Below are 24,085 nucleotides of genomic sequence, written 5' to 3'. Positions count from 1 at the left end.
CTTTGCAGCTGTTTTGAACAGCCATATATGATTATTTGTTCCTTCTGCTTCACAACTCTGGCTTGTAAAATTCATGAAGTATTATGGGATTAGGCTAGAATACATAAATGTCATGAATATATTGCTGGACTCAAAGGACTAATCCCTGGAATATTGCATTCATATCAAACAGCATAGGGTTTCCATATATTGCTGTATTATCTTGCTATCATGAGAACTGCACCAATCCATATATACATTGTAAAAGATGATGCAGATTTTTTTTTGATACAACTTACCGGTACTTTATAAACTGAAGTAAAAGTATGTGCTCAATTAAGTAATCTTTTAAGTGCAATTTAGAAATGTTACTCTCCTTTGTACTTATACAATATTATAAAATCTTGTTGGGAGTAAAAAAAAAATCAAATTTAATTGATACATGAATTTCATTCTTTTTTTTTTTTTTTTTTTTTTGGGGGGGGGGGGGGGGGGGGAGGGGGATACAAATCACTGGTTTACAGTACACCACATTACACCACATGACCAAAGTCAACAATGTAATTTTGGTGCAAATACTTTTTACTTTGAGACAATCTCTAATGACACTTTAAATTTTCTAAATAGAAAAACTCTTCCATTTCACAAAAGTTACAATGAAGCAGAACTGAAATTCCCATTTAATCGATAGGTCACATATTTAACCCAATCTTCATGAGCACTGCACTGGTATGTGTAATATCAATTTTGCAAAAAATTAAATACAGGCCAAATATTTGTCTTCTTGTTCAAACACCTTGCTGGGGGAGTCATTTGGACTGGGAACCCTACCACTTAGTCCCTCCTTAAACAGCTGTTGAATCGCTAAATATTCTCAAAACCCAATGTTTTCACAGAAATACATTGTCTGTGGTCCCAGGCAGGTATTGGATCAATCTGGCCATTGTATACATGGTAAATACCTGTACACTCTTTCATTTGCATTTATTCTGGACCATGCCAACATCAAAAGGGTGAACCTGTGGTGTGCTGTATGTATATAAGTTACATTGTTGTCAGTTTGTTGTCTCACCAATGTCATTTAATACTGACCGATTCTGTACTGAGCTAAGGGCAAAAATCTGCTCATGTAGTGATAAAAATCTTATTGTATCCCTAATTTGCATGTGATATCAAAGATTAGAATATGTGTCTATCAAAATACCCAGTAAACTGGAGAGGAAGGGGATTAAACTAATTCACTACAGTTAAACCTTATTATCTCATACTCAAATGGACATGGAAAAAAACCCTCAAGATATATGAAGATTCAAGATATTGAAGTAAAAGCTACAGTTAGCAAATAGTGATTTCGACCTCCAATTTTTACTTCAACAAATCCATGGTATTCAAAATATCGAAGTACTGTACACGTACTTTTTTCCACGGGGTCATAATTCCGCGGAATCACTTTTTCTGTTAAATCCACAGGTAGAAAATTATGCGGATTTCCTGAACTCTCACTTTTAGCCTTATATGCATTTTAAGTACGATGGGACAAATTTCCGCGGAAAATTTGTGAACGTGTACATAGCGTAAATTAATACCACGCATAAAAAAGTACTTCTACAGTATGAGATACCAAAGTCCAAAAACTTTATATACAATTCAACTTCAGTATCTTGAACATAAGTATCTCAAATGTCATGGATGTTCATGTATTTCTAATTTTATTTTAATCTCAGTACTAATCTTGAAAACTTGGATTTTTGCTCTCAAAGTTCCCTTACGATTATATAGATATCGAGAATAACAATTATTTGAAATTATGTTTGCTTACTATGAGTTCTTGAATTCAAATGAAGTTTAGCTCAAAAACATTTATTGAAACAAAATGAATATTCTGTTTCATTGGATAGTATCTCATTTTTACATTTATAATAACGAATTCTATTGAGCATGTTGAGAAGTCACAGTTTAACAGAAATGAACAAAAAAGATAGTATAATTTATTAAAATTGTCAAAAAATATTCTTTTCATAATATTTTATTGAAAGATTTCTTGGAATCCAGAAATAATTAAAACTTCTCTGAATAATAACGGCGAAAATTTCTTTTGCCACAAATTTTCTTCACACTTTATAGAACTTTTATGCAAACATACAAGGCTCTTCTTTCAATAAAAAGTTTTCTTTGAAAAACGGAAATGGGGATACTACTAAATGTTGATTTGTGTGCACTCTATACATTATCATTATTGGCTGCACTTTACGTTCTTTTACCAGCATTTCAAAAGGACTCTTCAAGACAGTCATGTATGAATCAAAACTTCCATTGGTGAGAGTTTAGGAAATCATTGAAGCGTGTAACAGATGATCATCATTCATCATAACAAAGGGAAGCCTCTATTATCCGACCTCGCGAATATCTGTGGCAACAAGCAGGATCAAGACATATCTCGACTCTCCCTAAAAATTGTATTAAAATCAAATTACACGGCCACTCGGCCATCAATCATTTCGACTTTTGCTAGTGTTAAATCTGTGCGACAACACTAACTGGACCAGCGGTTGAAAACCCTTCCGGTTCACTGGCAGTTTAATTTGCATTGAGAGGGTTCCTTTGCAATGATTGAGGGGGATTATAGGCTTTCCTACAATGCTCCTTGGAATCACATTTTTCACAAATCTGCTAAATTTGTTGCATGATTAACTTACATAATCTTCACCTCAAAGAGTCGCCTAATAAAGATGATGATCATGGACATCCGTTGGACTTGTGGAATGTTTTAAGTTTATTGCCATTTTGCTGTGATTTATTGCGATGAACATGCTCTGTGCTCTTTGTAAGGTAACGCCCCTGACATATGCGCCCAAAATAGGACCTTTGCAAGGACAATCATTTGTAATGCTCTTACTCCAGGCATTGGAAATTAAAATCTTACAAGTCTTGTCATGAAAAATTCTGTGGTCATAACCTTCATATAAAGCAGAACATTTTGTATCTTGCTATAGTATATTGTTTAACCTGCAAAAAGAAATTACTGTCCACCAGAAATAATAGCATCTGTTTCTATTAGCCTTCCTAAATAAGATTTGTTTATAATTCATTAACTACAAAAACAATCCCTTGCCTTGATAAACATTTTTTAATACAATAAATTTCAAATCAAGGTGAATGACTGCATCTGACTTTTTAGCATCTTCCATCAACTTGCAAAAGGAGTGCAAATATCTGGTTATCAAAAAATTATGTTAATCTAAATGCAATGTTATATAGAAAGAAGTAAATCAAAGAAAAATAAAGGAATAATTAGCTCACTGATGGAAAAACAGTACAGTATTATCTAAGTCATTCTGGAAACTAAAACAGCATGCTGGGGAGGCTAAACACCCAGAGAGCTGTGAGCTTCATAGCAACAGACCAGGCACATACTGAACAAGACACTGTAGAAGGCATCAATATATAAAACATTTATTACAAGATCAAGCTGGATAAGGAAGAGGTCACACAAGGTGGAGTACTCCTGGAATGCTACAATTAATAACAGAAGAGATGAATCTACCTTACAGCAAAGTCAGTCGACAGGTGAAGCAAAGGTTCTTCTTATCAGGAACCATTATTAAATTTGTTGTTTTAATATTTAACCAAAAGAATCCCCGATCATTACTCTGTCAATAAGAGTATGGGAAATTGAGGCTTAGTTGAATGGCTTGTTTGTCTTTATTAGCTGTATGGCCAGGTAAAACTGAAGGAGAAAGGTATGGGACTGCAATCTGTTTCCCTATTCCATAATATTCATTTCTCTTGCTGGTCAGAATGTTTCTGACAGAGAAAAAAATGCTATCATCCATTCGCACCAATCGACGTCTGCTACCTTAAATTGTCCTCCAATACTGATGAGGGCAAAGGACACAGCTCCCCCATCACTGGGAAGATATCAGATATCCTCTCATCTTGTCCTAGTCAGCAGTTAGACACCTCAGACTTCATGCAGACAATCCAACACAACAAGCAGACAGCGATCACCCTCCCTTGTTCTCACTGTCAGTCAGACACAGGAACACATCCAGATCACTTTCCTGTCTGATTGGACGGACATTATCTTTCAATATTTTTCCAATCCAATCTGACATTGTAAGGTATCGCAGTGGAGGTCGAACTATACAGGCAGGTGAGATCAAAGACGGATTTAATCAAGGTACAAAAAATGCTTGAATAGGGGATTTTCTAATATCAGTTTTTGATTTCTATGCCATTACTCTACTGCACAACAAAGACATGATCTCTGCTCCTCCAATCTTCAGTCACAATTCAAAATCCCACACATGCAGCTACACTTTTTATCATTTTAAAGAAAGTGTTTAAAGGATTACAATTTGTGCTTTAACCAAATCAAATTTAAATTATAAAGATAGGACTGAAAGAGGTAATGGGCCTATTTTTTTTTTATCATAACTTTGGTCTATATTCTAACCCTATGAAAAAGATATGACTTTTTAATATAAATTTCTGTAGAAATTCTTAAAAACTGAATTGACACCTGGACTACAGTTTTGCAATCTATCATGTCAAAAACAAGCCTTGTTCACAAAAGTCCTTCAATTTCAACTTACTGTAAAATTCCTGAAAATACAAAATCAATTCAAAATATAATATTTACAGTTTAATCTAAAATATTTCGATTATTTATTAAATTTTCTCCGACTCAATAAGATATTTTCAAGCAATTTTTTAATAGTTTAATTCACCTTAAAAAAAGGATTCAAAAATTTAATGACACCCATTTTTTTTTTTTGTCAATTGGTGATGAAGTGGATTATTACTTGTCCCCGTAAGTACAGCTCCTCTATCTGGCAGTCCTATCTAAATCCTGTAACCGTTTCACTCCGACAGCTGATGATATCTCAAGCACTTAGCTACCAAAGAATATTCTGTCGAGTGTTTTTTGATATTTTATTTAGACCCGTCAGCTCCTTTCTCTGCGTGGAGATTACAAGGACAACCTCGGCTTGATATAAATGCTCCCATGTTGGCCAGTCTTTTTTATCAGTCCCCCTTATCAATACTTGTGATATTTTAATGAATACTTTTTGTAAAACTTACAGGCCAGCTTTTGTGGTGCTCTATAAGGGTGTAAATAATGAGAGGGGAACTAGATAAGAAAATACTTACGACCCAGGTCACTTTACTTACAAATTCACCCACGCTAACGAACACCAAACAGCTAAATTAGATTTAATTTGAATAGCTCTATCTTGTGAAAGTGAGAGTTTTAAGTGCAGATCACATCTTACAAAGACTGTTAGCTCAGGACATGGGTCATCTTCATTAATCAAAATTTCTCATCTCCTTTTCTCTCTTTCTCCCCCCTCCTCCCTCTCTCTCTCTATATATTTTATATGTAGCTGCATACGTAAACATTACATGTTACTAAGCCTAACAAAAGAGATAGGTATTTTGTCTTACGTAAAAAGCTTTGGAGCATTAGCATTCTTTCATAATTCATTATTATATATGTACCGACATTTACCTCTAACAATTTGTAATAAAGTGCACGTGCACAATAAATTAAGCAAAAACATATAATGTAATTTGGAGTATCTGTCAAAAATTTGTACATATTTCATTTCAATTTATCCTGTAAAAGTATTTTTTAAGCATTCCCTTGTCCCATAAATAATGTCTTAATATGACCAGCAGCTTAAATTATCTTCATATATGTAAATGAGGGTTAGATATTCTACTTAGTATAGTAATAAACAAGGCCAACCTCTACCATGAGGCCAAAGCCAGCACTTTCTCTAATCCTTACACATTTATAATCTTTATTTATGAATATTCTTGATGCATTGTTTATGTTTTCACCTTTTCCACACATTCTAATAAATAATATTTACAGTGTGTGCTAGGTGTGCTGTAGATGATGTTCTATTATGATCTATGATGTAAACATGGTAGGACAGCCATGATGGATTGCTTTGGTTAATCATCTTCCAATACCTCTGGCATGACTCTCTCACACTATTCATCAAATCATATTACAAACTCTCCCTAGACATGTAAATTGTATGTAGTCTCTATCTTGTTTGGTTGGGTATTCAGATTGAGCTTTGAACCCACCAAGCCCCCACCCTCCTTTCCCAGATCCTAATTAATCTCAAAATGAGGTTTTATGAACAATTTTGTAGATGAACATTTTTTCCAGAATTGGTCCTCAAGATGAATTCAGAATTAAAACTAATTTTTCTGCCTTCTTTCCTTTAGGCTAGAATGGTGAGATTCAGTGAGCAGCCACGGAAATTTAATTTACACTCCGCTAATGAGATTTTAATTGTAACGAGAGAAATTATATTAAAGTGTCATTTGTAGACAAAGAAAGGAAACAGGCCATTGTCATTAAGGCCTGTACCAAAGTTTTAGGGGGACTTTTTTATATACGCATACATTGCAATTATAGGTCTTCAAAGACACAACTGCATATTTACTGTAATTCAACATACATGGTTCTCTCATAATTTTCTTTCTTTGCCTTAAGAACATAAACTTCATCAAGAGACAATTTCAGGCTTGAGAGATTGGGATGCTATTTTGCAATTCAATTAAGAAAGTAATTAACTGCAATACATGAATTCTACTTGGTATAAGCAGTAAGTGTTACAGAGGGATAATGGACTTGTCATAAACTCGTTTTTCCGTGGTTCCTTTTTTTTCTGATGATGATGATCCATCAATACATTACCCACGCCCGATTCTGATCACTTCTCTTTGTTGGTACATTCATACATCAATTTGGGATAATACAGGGAAACATTTTCATTAATGCCCACAAATAGAGTGTACATTGTATGGTTTCTGTGACCAATCGCTGTTTTTTTGTATTTAGAACATGGTAGATTGAACACAGGGTAGCATTAGGAGTCGGGGAGAAATGGGGAACTGATTTATGTGGAGTAATTACAAACCAATCGCATCTCACACATTCACGGCTGTAATCCTACATATTGATCAGACAAAAAGGCTTCAAAAATGGTTTACATTATACTAAGCACACTCCTCATTACACCAACAAAGCTAAACAAGCCCCAGCAATCTGCTTCTAGTGACGACACCGACAATTGGCATCATGTCCAAAATACAATCAATGACAGACGTATGTTGTTCTTTAAGAACTATTATTGCAATTTTTCATGCTGTGAAGTGGAATGCAGTCCCCAAATATTTGCACAAAGACTTTAATAATTTAATTTACTGACAATAACAATTCAATTAAGCAAAGAAACAATTGTTTTATTTCCCACTTCGACCATAGACATGGGCATTTAAAATGGCCCCTAGGAAAAATTAATGATGCACAGCTAGAAATATTCCAAAGAATGTTATAGGCAATTGAGTTTTCAGAACTAGAAAAAAAAATCATAAAACCAGTAGGCAGAACTCATAAGTTGAACATTTTAATGCATGTTTTCTCCTGGTGACCATAAAACTGTATTAAAGGTCGTGAACACGAGGCGATGTATGCATATTGAGCTGTCTCCTGTTAGACCTCTCTATTTCCCCCTTTTGTGGTGGAAACCAATGGAAAATTGATGGAATTAACCTCGGACATATTGCCTCTCAAACACACTGAAGCTGAAAATCTGTAGATATTGTGAATGTAGGATTTATTTTTTTATGAAGAAAATTTCCACTTCAAAAAACACCTAAAAAGGCCTTGGTAGCACCTGGGCTATTTAAGGGCACAAGTCAAGACAATCATGAGCAATGATGGGGTTAAAAACAGACAAAGTCATTTTACACAGATATAAACATACACGACTGATTTATGTCGTGAATTCTTTCAAAATGAAATAATAAAATAATTTTTACTGGACAGGAAGCTCTATCTAATGAGGCATGATATGGACCATAAAGAAACTGCCTGCACCTCTACAACTGTGATTAGCCAGGTCAAACGGAAAAGCACTGAACAAACACTGAAGTATTTTATTTAAGATACACAGAGACTATAGGAGCAGGAATAAGGGAGTTGATCCAAACAATCCATAAATGGATGTGTGTCCCAAAAACAGAGCAATTTAACTGCACTTCCAGATCATATCATCAAGTTATACAATCTACAGACAGACTTTGAGGTGTTCAACATTCATACAGTCTTATAGCACTTCAATCTAATAACATCAATTAATGATGCACATATAGACAAACAGAACAAAATGTCTGAAAACGCTGCAATTATTTACCACTTAAATTCCATACAGTCAAGTGGTAAAGCAAACCTCTGTCTTCTGTAATGACAGTACTTGGATAAACTTGACTTTATATTTTCTTTCACTTTATCATCATTGTTTGCAATATTCATAAATTAAAATAAGCTTAAACAACTCTTAGCTGTTACAATAATGCTGTGAATTCACAATTATATAATAGACAATGGGTGTGACTGAGAATCCAAGACCTCCGTTTGGCCAAACACGACCAAAAAAATTTAAAAATCATCATATGACCTTTGTTGTAAATGTATTAAACCACTTGATCTTACATGTTACCAAGTTTAAAGCCCTTCTGAGGACAACTTGATTGTCTTATTGGTAGAAAATTAAATATATTGTAGAATACAGATTGAATATAAGAGTTACATAGGTTATACTCCTTATTATCAGGGTTGGCACAGTCAACACACCTTTTATTTTATGAACTGTAAACTGTCCAAGCCAGTTAAATACTGTAGACATGGTTTTTTCATGTGATATTAAATAACACTATGTACACAGTCACAAATTTTCTGTCTAAATTGTCCCTGTGGACTTACAATTAAAACATACAGAGCACATTTAGTGCCCATTGGAATACCGAGTCTGAATTGTAATCTGTTATTCACAGATTCAACAGAAATTTTGATTTTGCTGAACTGTGACCAGCTGAAAAATGTATGTTTACAGTATTCATATCTAGCTTGAGTCGTTTTTAAATTTATTTCTGATTTTTTTTTTAATTGTTGATGATTGAAATTTGCTTGGCTATGAAGGCATTTTGCCAATGGTGTCAATAGGCATAAATACATAACAATAAATACAAGTATATATGATAAATGATCTGTAAATTCAGAGTATTAAAACTTACATATTACACAGTTGTTCTTTTCTTCTGTGAAAGATATCTGATTTAAAAATAATTAATGCCTTTTGGAAATTACGTAATATTCTAAAAGAGGAGGGAAAGAAATAAATTTATTATGAAAGATATCTTAAAGAGAACCTTTATTTCTTTGTTCTGTGAATTAGCTAATACTTCAAATCATTTTGTCATATCACATTTATCAAACAAATTCTAAAAAGTCTTTTGGCACCTGAATTAACTTTTGATTGGTAATCTTATTTAATGAGGCAGATTTTTTCAGAAACTTTTCATTACATTGAACAGAAGTGAAAAAAAGGCAATTTTTAAATCTTGTTGAAATGGTATTGGGGTGATGTATATCATCTAAATTATGAAGTCAGACAAACTTGCCATAAAAAGGAGTGAAACAGGTTTCTGATTGTTCAAAGGACCAGCCTATCTTTTATCAGTCCCTGAAATTACATAACCCAGACCAATATCCTGGGCCTATTTGTTTTGTGATTGAATGATTTCCCAAACCCAGTTCCTGCTGAACAATACCTGAGTCTCAGAGCTCACAGAAACATGTCCCAGGTACACAATGCAACTGTATGTACACCAAACAGGCCTGCCTCCTTTATATTACAGGTAACTTAGCAATTATCTACACAAGATATCAACATGCTTGGGGTTTTCTCAGTCCCAGGGAAAAATGAATTATTAAGTAAATTGACAGGACTTGTGGACCATCAGAATCAATCTGTAGCAAATAAGACATGATAATATCTCCAAATCAAATTCATTCATACTAACTGAAGGGGTTTTCCATCTCACTACCTGAAACCATCTCTCATTCCTCAATGTTTGGTTATACCTCTCATCAATATCTATTATGTATCCCCCTCATTTTCGTTAAACTATGTAGGACATTTTATTAATACATTTTGACATGAGTAGCAATTGATTAAGATGTCTGAATTAGTACCGGAGTATCGGAAAGTAATAAGCAGGTCATGGCGTCCGCCTGCATTTAATTCTCTTCCAGGTAACCAGAGGTCAGAATTGCAGATCTCCATGTTTCACATTAATACAGGGTCAATTGTCATTTGAAATCGATATAGTACTAATTTAATTCCATTGTACAAACTCTACTATTGAAATTTTTTCCGTGATTGCAGATGTCTCATCATTGAGTGGTAGACGACACATCGATTTTTGTACAGGGGTCACAAAAAGGAGAGGGGAAGTGAGGCCGCCAAATTGAATGTCGGCTCACGAGGGGGGTCTATATTGCATTGGTCTAATGCCATGGGTCACTATATATTGAACCAAACTAATAGCAAATCTGTAACATTCACTATTGAAAATATCCTCAGTTAAAAAATTTATTCAACACAATTATGTTTAATATCTTGTAATACATGAAAGTAAAATAAAACAATGTTGTAATACTAAATTGTTTTATTTGATGTAGATCATACTACTAGTATGATCTACATCAAGTGTAGTTTTTAAATTTTTCAATGTTTCTTTAATTTCATTTATTTCATTTATTCGGTTTTTTTTAAAAGTAAAATCAAATACAGGTAATCATTTTTCTATAAAATATTTCTTTCCTTGCAGTTTACTAATTGCAAACATTCTGATTTTTTAAAGCAAAATAAACCAGTTGTTTTATCTTCTCGAAATAATTATTTATCCTAATTAATTAACACACAAGGTGCAAATGTTTGACACATTTGGTTTTCCAATAGGCAGCCACTCTAGTTAGTGCCAGCAAAAAAAAAATCAAATGCATGTAAATTAATTCACACACTGCGATTTTTTACACAATGGATTGGGAAATCTTTGACCTTAAATTTGTTATTTGACAATTTTTTAGCAGACAAGGTCAGATGTGACATGTGACTGATTACAGGGAGGTTACATGGTAATTCACTGGTGTTCTGTCAGAATTCACCATCAAATCTAACATTTCTAGGTTTCAAATGTAGACTTTCAATGTCTCTGGTAAACAAAAATATTTTGTTATTTAAAATTTTTAGCATAGGCATCTTAGCAAATAAGTGATCTTGTTAAATGACTCACTAAAACTTTATTTACATGAAAGTTGTATATTTTTTCCTAACACTGTTTGACATTCTATATTTTGATTGTCCTCCCCACAACACCCCCACCCCATCCCCCCAAAAGAAAAATATACATCAGCATTCATTAAAGAAATGTATAAAAGTGGAATATCGGATCTGCAGTATACCTGGTATGTATAAAAGGTACTGTAAATCACTTTTTATTCTCGAGAAATTTATTTTCGCGTAATTACGCGAGACAGTATGCTCGCGAAAATTAAATTCTCGCACATAATAGTATTTTTTAAGATTATATAGAGCAATAACCAGAATTCGTGAAAATTTTGTCTCGCTAAATAAGAATCAATGACTATCTCGCAAAAATAAGGTGTTGCGAAAATTAAGTGATCTAAAGTATTTATAATGAAATGGCAAGCAAGCACAATCTCTTCTTTATTTTTTATTTTTTTTTATAAAAATAGTACTGTCAGACCTTATTCATGTTTTTAAAAAAGTTCAGAAATTGTCCTTAACGAAATAATATTTGATTATCAATTTTAATCCTGCTTGAACTTTCATAATAGTGTAAAATAATCTCTCATTCAAAAAGTTCTCTTTAAGACTTTCTTTACGTCAATCTAAAAGTCTAATTTAATGTTTGACTATCAGAACTTTACATACGCAGTGTATTCAATGATTTTGTATCCAAAGAGATATAAATGTCTGATAAATAATTACTGGTGATTTACTGAATATAGACTTCCCTATTATGGTACATTTATTACCTAATTTCATTTAAATTGGGATGTCTCCATTAATAAGCCTATGGTATGATGTTCACAAAATTAATGTGTTATGTGAACAATACTCTATTTTTATCTAAAATGGTATGATAATTATGACTGAATGGAAGGTGTCCAAATTAATAAAGACAGTCTGGATAAAATACCTCACTGAAAATTTAGTCGCTTCATTCACACAGGAAGTCTCTGCCAACTCTTGTCCTTTATATTACAAAGAACACAATTGTTAAGACCTACTGCTAGCTGACATGATTTAATTCAAAATACGAATTGGACATACTGAAGAGACAATTATGAACTGCAATGCCAAGTCAAAAAAAAAATTAATTTGGACTGGAAAATATTTTGGACCGGCATCATATGCCAGATATCATTAACTCCTCCCTCTCCACTACTAATATACGGCCTGAAATCACCACATCTCCAGATATTCAAATATTTTATTTTGCTGATTACAATATGAACAGTGTGATAAATGACCACAAATTAATGTAGATTTTTAACTGCATAACCATAGTATAATGTAGTGTGTTAACTGCATGACAATAATATAATGTAGTATGTTAACTGCATGACTGCAATATAATGTAATGTGTTTACTGCATGACCATAATATGTAATGTTTACTGCATGAGCACAAAACAATGTAATGTGTTAACTGCATGGCCACAATATAATGGAGTATGTAAACTGCATGGTCATTATAAAGTAATGTGTTTACTGCAATATAATGTTGTGTATTAACTGCATGACCACAGCACAATGTAATGTATTAACTGCATGACAACAATATAAAGTAAACTGTTTACTGCATGACCACAATATAACAAAGTCATATTCTATTAATCATATTTGTTAGAATGTACTTTAAAATACATGTTGCCTTCTTCAGATTGTAATCAATATCATATCTTAACTACAGTGAAAAATGAACCCATAGCCAAGACTTAACACTTATGGAATGAAATTCCTATTGAACAAACATTATCAACATCATAAGAGGACCCTAGACCATCGACATAAAAATGAACAGAAGCTGCCTTAGAAAACTTTTTAGTTTACATCCTTTGAATGGATGACAGTACTGTATCTTTGTTCAGTGGAATGTGTCCTTTTCACTAATATCTAAATTTGGATTCTTTTAAATTGTGAGAGAAAAAAAAATTCTTACAACCACTTAAAGTTCGCTTTTCACTTTTCAACACAAACCTAATTGAATAATCTTTCTGCACTACAAGTGTGAAAAAAGGTTTATTTTCTTTCAATCAGCAATTTGCACGAAGATCTCTGAACATAAACAATGTCATCCAATAAATATTTACAATTAAAATAAGTTTTAAAACATCTAAAGCATTACAAATTCCATGCAATTCTTAAATCTTTAAAATATAAAATAAATAGAATAAAAGAATTAATTAAAATTCTTCAAGTTTACCTGCATCATAATTTTTTATAAATTTATTGATCAATTATTTGAAAAATACCATGAAAATAACTAAACATTAAAATTTATTCTTTTTGGAACAGTAAGATCTTAAAACTGTGAATACTCTGAGCATCTAAAAATTCCCATTTTCTCATGAGACGAGGGAAGCCATTTGTAAGCCATTTTTGATCCCCGCGGCCTGCGGTTTTTGCAACAGATAACACATTGTTTTGTCAAGTATCCTTCATCAGACCCACCCTGTATAGACCCATCATCTCACTATCGCTACAAAAGTACGCGGGTATTCCCGAGCTGACAGTTTATCAATAATTAGCCGGAGAAATAACCCCATTCCTTGTCTGTCTCGTATCTTTCTCTGAGGGGTGAATGACAGCATTCAAATGACAAGCTAACCTGAAAAGCCACTCCAATATAAGGGGCACCTTGCAGAAATTACGGTCCCCAAAACCCCGGTATAAATCTTTGCTGGCAGAGTGCACCTTGATAATCGCAAAACGGTTTTAAATTTAATACAAAGTCAATATCGGACAAAGGTTTATTTTTCATGATTGCTTTCTAAATTTCATCACCAAATCCTTGTTCAATCCCTGATCATACAATATTATAACTTTGACATGCAGCTAGGATTAAAGTGCCCTGGCTATCCAATTTTCTACCGAGATATTGACAGATTTAAAAGATTGCTGTCAAAAAACTTTCTGGATATTTCACTGAAGATATCATACCATGAGAACATCTGCAAACAAGATTGTTTATGGAACTTTTTCTGTTAAAAAAAATCATGGAAGATTCACTTATTTCATTTATAAGCCTCTGTAGTTTTAATAAGTGCACATTCGTTTTATGAGTGATATCTTACCGAGCAAGAAAATCAAATATTTCAATAGAATAGAATTAAAGTATTAAAATCCTATTTTCTAATAAAATAATCACATAATTTGTTTGGCTTTTTCACCGTTTTAAATAAGGAATAAGTTCCATAATAATGAAAGAAATATATAAGTTTTCATTAATATACCCCTCAGATTTTGGTGTTTCAATAGAACAGAAAAGTATCATTTTTCTGAGGTGAAAACGTTTGGATTTGTGCATTGATATTATTATATATCATGATTATTAAAGCAGGAGATTGTTACATTCTATGCATAACATTCAAGCACCTGCTTGGGTTGTAAAGTTTTTTTGTAACTAAAATGTTTTAAAGCATTTTATTTCACATGATCTGAAAAGAAATTTGATTTAAATGTTCACTTTGCATATTTAATTTTAGTGATATTGTAAAAGACTAATGTGCAATCTAAACAAACAAACCAAGAGGCATAATCCAAACAGAAACAAAACTTGGCAGGATCACTGTAGAAGTACATGATTTTAGCAATCCTCTGTTCCAAAAATATTTTCAACCATATTATTTTTCTGTATTGTATTCAAATGGTAGTGCAAAGTTATATACACTTATTTATACAGGTAAATAAAATATTACCAACAAACCTCCTATCTCAAACTCACTGGGACTGATGAAAAAATTTTGAGATACATGTACTCTAGTATTTAAGATATCAACGTTATAAATTACAAGAGGCCCACGGGCTTTATAGGTCACCTGAGTATTGTGTAACAACTTTCAAACAATGAACTTTGGTTTGTGTTTTAAACCAGAGGCCATGAAATTTACAATTCACAATTTTGAAAGAGGCACCATTTCTTATCATAACTATAAACTTAGCATGCTTATTCTATTTACTTAATACCCAGAGGTAGACCACAGTAACAAAGAAAATGCACTTCCACTTTATAACCAGTTTTGCACCTCACCCCAAAAGAACCACTGACCCTGGGGCCACATATTTCATAATTTTGCAAATTTTATCATAAAATGGTTGATTAATACCAAGGAGCAGATTTCAAAGCATTAATTTATTTTCAGACTTTAGCCCCCCAACCCCCCCGACCCAAAGGGGGGGGGGGCATAAAAAATAACCATTTTGCTAGATGAACCTTTCTTCATCATAAATATATATATATATACTTGGATCACTGGCATAAAATCCAGGAGCAAAGGAAAAGATTTTCGAAGAATTCATGTATTTTCACTATATAATCAATTGAGCCCCGCCCTAACACCCAAACTCCTGACCCTGGGGCCATAGAATTCAAAATTTTAGAAGAGGCACTCTTGCTCATCATAACTATGTGCTTAATTAGTTTATTTAATACCCAGAAGCAGAGAAAAAGCTTTTCAAAGAATACTGGTAAATGCATTTTCACTATATAATCAACAGAGCCCAATCCTAACACCAGATCCCCTGATCCAGGGGTCATAAAATTCACAATTTTGGAAGAGGCACTCTTGCTCATCATAACTATCTACTTAGTTAGTTTATCTAATACCCAGAAGCAGAGAAGATTTTAAAAGAAATAATGCATTTTCACTATATAATCTATATAACCCCTCCCTAGCACTAGAACCCCTGATCCTGGGGCCATAAATTTCACAATTTTGGTAGAGGACTCAATGCTCATTACATTCATGCCACCAGTTTGCCCGCTTGATGTCCAGGAGTAAAGAAGAAGATTTTTAAAGATTGCAATAATTTTAGTGGTTTGGCCCAACCCCCCAGGCCCCAGGGGGGCAGGGACCATGAAATTCACAATTTATGTTCCCCTTCACCCATAGATGCTGTATACTAAATTTGGTTGATATTGGTTCAGTGGTTTCAGAGAAGAAGTTGAAAATGTTCGAATGTTGACACACAATGGACGACGGACGACGACGGACGAAAACGGATCGCAATAGGTCACCTGAGTTACTCAGGTGACCTAAAAATGCTAAAAGGATTAGTGGTTGGGACTTGCAAATCACTTTAACATTTCCAAGGTATTCAAGATATTAATGTACAAGATACGAAGTTCAACTGTATATGCAGAATGTATTGCACTGGTCCACTAAAAAGACTCCACTTACCCTCTTTCACTTTTTTAGTAGCCTCTTCAAAAACTTTATGAAACATTTCTGAAAAAGCATAAAAAATTTTCATCAACATCAATAAGTCACATTCAGGAAGATTTATCATAAACCTGAAACATTTTATACTTTAAAGCTGAACACAACTCGTAAATAGGCATACGCCATTTTTGATAGCATTATCTACGATACATCAATACTAGGGTATACTCGTCGCATTCGTTACACCTGACTGCTTTATTGTTACGGGTATTGGCGTGGAATGGCAACCCGTGTTCGTACTGGTTATCTTGCATTACCTTTGTTTATATTTTATCGCAGTTGCGTTTATCTGTGTTGTTTGTATACTGCACTGACTTATACAACTATAATTGTAAACTTATTTGGTATCTTATTTTCCTGCATTAGACGAAGTATTACGTTATTATTCTCGCTACCGAGTTCTGTACAGGATACGTCCGTCTTCACCGGTGTTGACTGATTACACTGAACAGTGACCAAGTTCTGTCCTATTTATAGGGGTCTGCAGGGTAGCATGGCTCGGGAACAAAAATGGCGGACAGATTCCTTTTACGAATCGTGTTCAGCTTTAATATATAGTTTTAAGATAAGCCTAGATTTACCTCACTCAGCTTATACAGGTTAAAGAAAAGTTTATGTCAAGCTTTTCCAGATTATTATGTAGCTTAAAAGATATACCTAGGTTCGAGCTTACCCAGTGGATGATCTTGGTCAATGTCTAGCTGTCTCATGGCTTTAGCCTCCCACAAATAGGGGTCACAGGGATAGAGTGTCTCCAATCTACAACACCAGACAAATTAAAAACTATCATCAGAGGAAGAAAGACACAAAGTTAAAATCAAAAGTAAGGGTTTATACAGAAAATTAAAAGATGAAAAGGGGGGAGAACGCGTGGAGAGGTAGAGAGGAAGAGGGCGGGGGGGGGGGGGGGGGGGGGGGGGGGGGGGAGGAATAATAGAGGGAGGGGTAGAGAGAGAAGGAGTGATAGAGAGGGGGGAGACAAGGTGGTGTTAAAGAGGGGGGAGAGGGAAGGATAAAGAGAAGGGGAGTGGTAGAGAAAGGGGAAGAGGTAAGGAGAGAGGTAGAGAAAAGGAATGGGAAAGATAGAGAGGGGAGGCTAGAAGGAGAGAGGGGGTGGTAGAGAGAGGGGAAAAGTTAGATAGAAGAGGAGAGGAAAGGATATAGAGACAGGTTAGTGGTAGAGAGAGGGGAGAGGGAAGGCTAGAGAGAGGGGAGAGGGAAGGCTAGAGAGAGGGAAGAGGGAAAGCTAGAGAGAGGGGAGAGGGAAGGCTAGAGAGAGGGGAGAGGGGAAGGATAGAGAAACAGGTGGGAAAAATTAAGGATAGAGAGACAGGGGGAGGGGGAAGGATAGAAAGATAGGGGAGTGGCAGAGAGGCAGAAAAAGGAAAGAGGGAAGACTTGAGAGGGTGGTAGAGATATGGAGAGAGAGGAGGAGGGGAAAGGATAGAGAGACATGGGGTGGGTAGAGAGAGGGAAAGAGAGGGGGAGGAAGAGATGGGAGAGGAAGAGGTATAAATGGGGAAGGATGGGAAAGAGAGAAGGGTGTGGGAGGTAGTGAGAAAAGCTTACCCTTCAAGCATGGCATCTTCCTGTTTTGACATGAAATCAAACGTCCTGCATACAGGCAAAAAAGAGAGGGAAAACTTCAGGTCACCTAAATATAGAAGGGTAAAAATAGCCATCAAAAGAAAAAAATTATCCTTGGCTTAAAAAATACATTAAGTATTTGTGATGGAACAATTGGAAACAAAGTGCTAATAAACAGCTAAATCCTGTACGTACCTGGAAAAGCCTCCACAGCCTTTCTGTAGACAATCTGAGCTATTGCTCCCTCTAGTATGTCACCCTGATCATCACTCTACAGAGATCAAATCATTTTCAGTTGAGGACAAATATATACAGTTTTACAATAACAATTGGGTGTATAATGGAACATACAGAGATGTTCAAGAATTTTCTGCAGGATTTTCTTGAAGATATTCAGACAGTCCTACAGTATATACAATATATTATACATACCTTCATTTTTGATGCTTGAAATAACTCTCTTCTCTTTCTCAGCTGTAATAGAGTTATGTACCATATGAATGAAAAGCCAGTTTTACAATTTGAATTTTTCAATCCTCGAACACTTTAATTCATCCTTACCTTCTCCACAAACAGTAACTCCAGTCTGTAGTACTAAAGAAAACAAAAAAATAAGGGATAAGGGACTCATTTTCTATTTTTTGCCAGTTATATACATGTGGTTTAAAATTTTATAATATTACAAGCCTTTATATTGGTTTCCTGTAAGTAAAATAAAAATCAAATATGTCCCCGAGACACAAACCTCCAACCAGAGAGCTTTGGAGGAGGGGTTAAATCTCAGGCCCCGCTGCATCAGATTCCTGGCATTATCTGCGTTCTTATTGTTCTCAAACTCCCACTTAGCTGCAGCTATCCACAAATCTACAGATATAAAAAAAGAATTTAGAAGCAAGTTGAAATCCACTATTGTCTAATATACCAGGCAGAAGCTGGATTTTATACATATTAGAATGCAATATCTTTAAAAGATACCTAATAATTACGGGTATATGCAAAAATCTCATCTAATGCCAACTCATAGTATGAATCTTATATATATATATATATATATATATATATGAAGATTACTACTACTATCTGAGGTTGATGCTTGGGATAAAAACACAGTTTTGTGTACTGTATACAGGGAAATGTTCAATCCCATTTTATTTTTGCCCCCTTCGCCCTTGTCATAAGTGTGCGAATTTTTAACAGGGTGAATTCAAAGAATGCCGTATGAATTCTTAAGCCGAACTGTGACTGGATGAAATTAAATGAGGCAAAATTGTTAGCAAGTGTAAAAGGGCGATTATAACACAGGGTGAAAATAACCCTGTATACAGTTATGTGTCATTACCTGGGTTTTTGCTGTGCACCTGAAGCATCTGAGTGAATATTCTGCTCACAGTTGGTTTTTCTTTCTGCAAAAAAAAAATTATCTAATATGAAAAAAAAACACTCAAAGTTGAATATGGTTCTAAATTATTCAACTTCATTTACTACCAAATATTTATGGAATTATTCAGAGCTCAGGCTTACCCTCATAATAGAAAACTTGACGTGCGACAGCCATAATTCCACATCACTCTGTTAACAACAGAAAGAATTAAGAGTTAAATATATTTAACTCATAAATACATATAAGTCAACTAATTTTTTGTTTTGAGAATACTGTAAACCAACTTTTATTCGCATGCGAGAAATCTTCGCGAGGTTTGCGAGAGCCTCGTCATCGCGAATATTTCTCGCCACGAACGGGCTCTTAAAGTCTCTTTTTCTATAAAAAACAGTTCCAAAAAGGCTTGATCGCAAAAATTCATCGTCACAAACTAGTTTACTCCTGGTAAATCGCGAAATAAAGTCGTCGTGAATAAAAGTTGGTTTACAGTATATGTGAAAGAGGTGTGTTGTGTCACTCAGATATATAATAACAACTTAGAATTAATATCAAAGGTTCATAATATTCTCACCTGAAACCTGGCAATCACATGCTGCAATAACAAAAAAAAAGATATTTCTGTTAAATATGTTTCTGAGAACATGAGTGTTCCACTCAAAAATGTAAGTCAGACACAATTCCATCTAAGCAGAGTTCAAAAAATTAAGGGAAAATTTTAAAATCTTTTTAAAGACAAGAAAATACAGGATATATATTGAGGTGTCATTGCATTATCTGGAAAAACTTCATTACCACCACATCATTTTTGCTAGCGATTTAAATCATAGTTCTGATAACTGACACACCTTTGAACCCTAAGAGGAGATGGACAAAACTTACCCTATATAGTCTGTGAATTCTATGAACCATGGCATAATCAATTTCAACCTTCTTATAATGGATTCCAGAACTCTATAATACAAAGAAATATGAATGTAAATGTCATCATAATTAATCCCTTTTTTATCACTTTCTTCTCTATTGATATTATCATAATATCACTGAAAGTTAAAAAAAAATTAGAGAAAGTTGATAATATTTATACTTCAGAAGCTTAAATGAAACACATTCACCATGATGTACAATGAGTAAATACCTTTCTTCTTCTGTTGATAAGCTCTAATACATTCTTTTCATACTGAAATTAAATCAAAGTAATCAAAGGGAAATGCAATATAACTGTAACAAACAACAAAAATTACAGTTGAACTGGGAATTGGACATAGTGACCCCTTTATGATGCGGCTTTATCCCTCGTCAGGTGCTCTACCTACTGAGCTACCCAGGCTGTTATTCATGGTCCAAACCACTTCATTCACAATCTATTTAGTTTATATTGCGCATGGTAGAGTTGGGTATTGCGAGTGAAAACCATATTGCGATATATTGCAATATTTTACCTTGAATATTGCAATATATTGCGATATATTGTAGATTAATTTTCATTAATAAATTTGTGCAGAAAGTTTAAAATGCTGTCAAGTTCAAAGGGGGGGGATAAGACATTAATTGCACACATAATTCTAATAACCTTTAATTAAATACCAGGTAAAATATTAAAACAAAATGTACTCATTTGATGTATTTTCAAATTGAAAAAAAAAGTTTATGCGTGGTATATTCTTTATACGTTTTTTTTTTTTTTTGGGGGGGGGGGGGGGGGGGGGGAGTTGTTTTATTGAAATAGCATAAAATGTAACTTAATGATTAAAACAATACATACTATATGGAAATTTTATGTGGTCACAGAATAAAATTAAAGCCAGAAAGAAATTGTGACCTATTTTCGGGCGTTTGGTGTTTTAGTCAGACCCGACCTAATTTCACATTATGACATATGATCAGGAACTGCAACTGACCTATTTCTATTGTTTTAATATACATGCTCCTGGTATAGCATGAAGATGTTTAAAATGGCATGAAACTTGTTAAAAAATGATAAAAAGCAATACTGTATCACGTGAAAACATGGATGGCCATTTATTTGTAATATGTATCTTGAACTTAACATTCATCGTCGATCGTGTAGCGATCGTGTAGATTCCATGAGATTTTGAGAACCACAGTACACATGGTATACACCCTGTAGAAATGTTTTATATATTTTCTTTCTAATTAATTTTATTTAAAAGTCTTTTTATTAATTATCAATTTTATTTTAAAGTAAGATATTTAAAATTGCGATTGTGAATGAAAAGCTTCCTCTCTCTCTCTCTCTTTTCTCTCTATCTGCCTCTGAAAGCTGACGAAGTATTTTTTAACTATATTGAAAAGGCCTTGGGAAGTTACAAGTATTATTTCAGCAGTTTCTACAATAAAGGAGGTTTTTATATATTTTTATAAATATCGTGAAATACCGGTATCTGATTTTCATATCGCGATATATTATCGTGGTGGATAATACCGCGATATACCGATATACCGGTAATATTGCACAGCCCTAGCGCATGGCAGCAAACTTTACCTAGTGCAAACCTGGGAGTAGTCTTTTTTTCTTCATTATTACTTTTAGCTTAACAACTTTTCAGTATACATGTACTATATTCAATATAATACAATGAGATAGAGTGCTGAACTACAGCAGTGGTTAATTTACAGGAGAACCTGCAAATCCAGGGATGGTCATAAGTCACCAAATTATGTAACTCTAACCAAAAAGGACAAAATGTATGGATGGACCAGGAATCAAACCCCAAATCTCTGTATTACTTGTCAAGTGCTCAATCCAATGTCTATGGCCCAAACCATTACACAATCTTTGTATTCAATTTTTACAAAAGGGGATCTTAAAATTAAGATTACAATTTTTCTTATGGCTGTAAATTTCAATAAAAAATGAGTACTAATCTTGGCAGAGAATAGGCTTATCTAGATATTTTGGCTGATGCTTTCACCAAATCTTGGAGCAGTCCTTCACAATTCATGTCTGGAAATTCAGCCCCAACTCTGATTGCTTGAATCAAAACAAATACACTAGCCGTATAAATTGTGGAAGAAAGACTATGTCAAGAAAAGACAGAGATTTTATTTACAGAAATAGTTAGAAAGATGATTAAGCTACAAATATGTAGTGAACAAAACACAGGTATGTCTCTATTTCAACTGCGATGAGTGATCATTATTGTGGCTGAATTTTCAGACCTGAATTGTGAATGACAGTCTGAAGATTTGGTGAAAGCTTCAGTTAAAATATCTAATTAAGCAAAACGTTTGATGAGATTAAGTGAGTACCTCTATGTATTGCATATAATCTTCTTTGTATTTCGTTCTTCTGCGCATTCTGTACTCATGTGCCCTCCTTTTCTTTAATATTTGACTACAAAATAAAAAGGAAATACACAATATGGAACCTAACATTAATTCCTAATTAACACATTCTGCATTCTTGCATGAAGAAAAAATACATACAAATAAATAACTTTCCAATAATCTTAAAATTATTAAATGCAAATTACACTCTATAAAATCAATTTACACTCTAATGCTGACAGATTTACATGACATTTGACAGGTATATACATTTTATGACCAGTTCTTACTTTGTCTCTGCCTTTGTGAACAGTCCTATTCTTTCCATCTGTTCGAGCTCGGGGAGCATCTCCTCGATGCTTTGTTGCACGAATTCAGCCATGATTAAGAATAGATCACCTCAGAGAAAATGTAAACACTGTCCACACGTGCTTGTCTTGCCTTCGAAAACTTTACCGGATATGATTTTTTTCTATCTTTTATGCAGAAGAGCTCTAGCATTATTTCGGAAATGTTGTGTGGGTTTCGGCACGTCGATTTACCCAAATGGACCCAAATGCGACCCAAATGGACCCAAATGGCGACCCAAATGGACCCAAATGGCGATCCAAATGGACTTACATACACTTATACATATACAGAATTATATATTTTTGCATTGTAATACAAATATTGTTAATTTAAATTAAAGGAAAATGTCTATGAGTGTGTGTGTTTGTTTTTATTCAGATATTCAGATATTTTAAATATGAAATTTAAAAAAATACGCTTTCCAATCAGGAAGAGTTTCACAAAGTTTTTTTTTTTGAGTAAATAATTACTTTATTAACCAATGACCTTCTTTAGAATGGATGGACCATTCAGATATTTCGATACAATTGAGAACTTAATGATGAGATCCAATGATTATATAAACACTGTATTTTTCAATTGCTGCATTTTCAACTAATGAAGTTGCTGTTTAAAGGTAAGTGTCATAATTACTTAATGTGTAATTATATCATTATATTCCATCATAATAAAATGAAAAATTAAAGCCATATATGGAGTAACTGTTGAAAAAAATATATTTTTGAAAGATAAAAAATTAAGTAAATAAATAAAGTTGATACATTTAAATTAAAGCTTTTCATTCAATTCTTAACACGGGGAACACCTCGTTTCATCTAAAAATACGATTTTAACTTTACGTTTAAAATTGTTTCTATCATTTAGGATTAGAAAATAAAAAATGAAAAATATACTTGTACTTGTACAGAGGACCGTGTCCAACAAATACGAGTTCCCGGACGATTGTGGTGTATGGGGACGTGCCGGTACGACAGTGAACTCTACTTTTGTAGAAAAAGACGATTCTCTTAAAACAGTGGTCGTTAGGGACAACCTTCTGTGCGTGGAAAAGAAGATACAAAATCAAAGACACTACATTCCAATAAAACCACAGCC

General features: G+C 33.9%; 1 protein-coding gene across 1 annotated transcript in view; it reads right to left on the bottom strand.

Moving 5' to 3' along the window:
- Positions 1-23,104, bottom strand: part of LOC134251136 (U3 small nucleolar RNA-associated protein 6 homolog) — a 62,826-nt gene extending 39,722 nt beyond the window's left edge. The window contains exons 1-14 of the mRNA XM_062733495.1: positions 22,930-23,104; positions 22,622-22,706; positions 20,487-20,528; positions 20,231-20,302; positions 19,923-19,943; positions 19,492-19,539; positions 19,310-19,373; positions 18,716-18,834; positions 18,532-18,564; positions 18,403-18,444; positions 18,166-18,241; positions 17,953-18,037; positions 17,057-17,142; positions 16,342-16,389 (exon numbers count right to left, since the gene is read on the bottom strand). Of these exons, the coding sequence (XP_062589479.1) occupies positions 16,342-16,389; positions 17,057-17,142; positions 17,953-18,037; positions 18,166-18,241; positions 18,403-18,444; positions 18,532-18,564; positions 18,716-18,834; positions 19,310-19,373; positions 19,492-19,539; positions 19,923-19,943; positions 20,231-20,302; positions 20,487-20,528; positions 22,622-22,706; positions 22,930-23,021 (913 nt within the window). The 5' untranslated portion in view covers positions 23,022-23,104. The remainder of the gene's footprint in view (positions 1-16,341; positions 16,390-17,056; positions 17,143-17,952; positions 18,038-18,165; positions 18,242-18,402; positions 18,445-18,531; positions 18,565-18,715; positions 18,835-19,309; positions 19,374-19,491; positions 19,540-19,922; positions 19,944-20,230; positions 20,303-20,486; positions 20,529-22,621; positions 22,707-22,929) is intronic.
- Positions 23,105-24,085: the final 981 nt, after the last annotated feature.

The sequence above is a fragment of the Saccostrea cucullata genome, unplaced genomic scaffold, assembly GCF_032062105.1.
Source record: "Saccostrea cucullata isolate Sc308-1 unplaced genomic scaffold, CSIRO_AGI_Scuc_v1 ctg84, whole genome shotgun sequence".
Taxonomy (NCBI): Eukaryota; Metazoa; Mollusca; class Bivalvia; order Ostreida; family Ostreidae; genus Saccostrea; species Saccostrea cuccullata.
The sequence above is the reverse complement of the archived record's forward strand: the minus strand, read 5'-3'. Positions and strand labels throughout refer to the sequence as shown.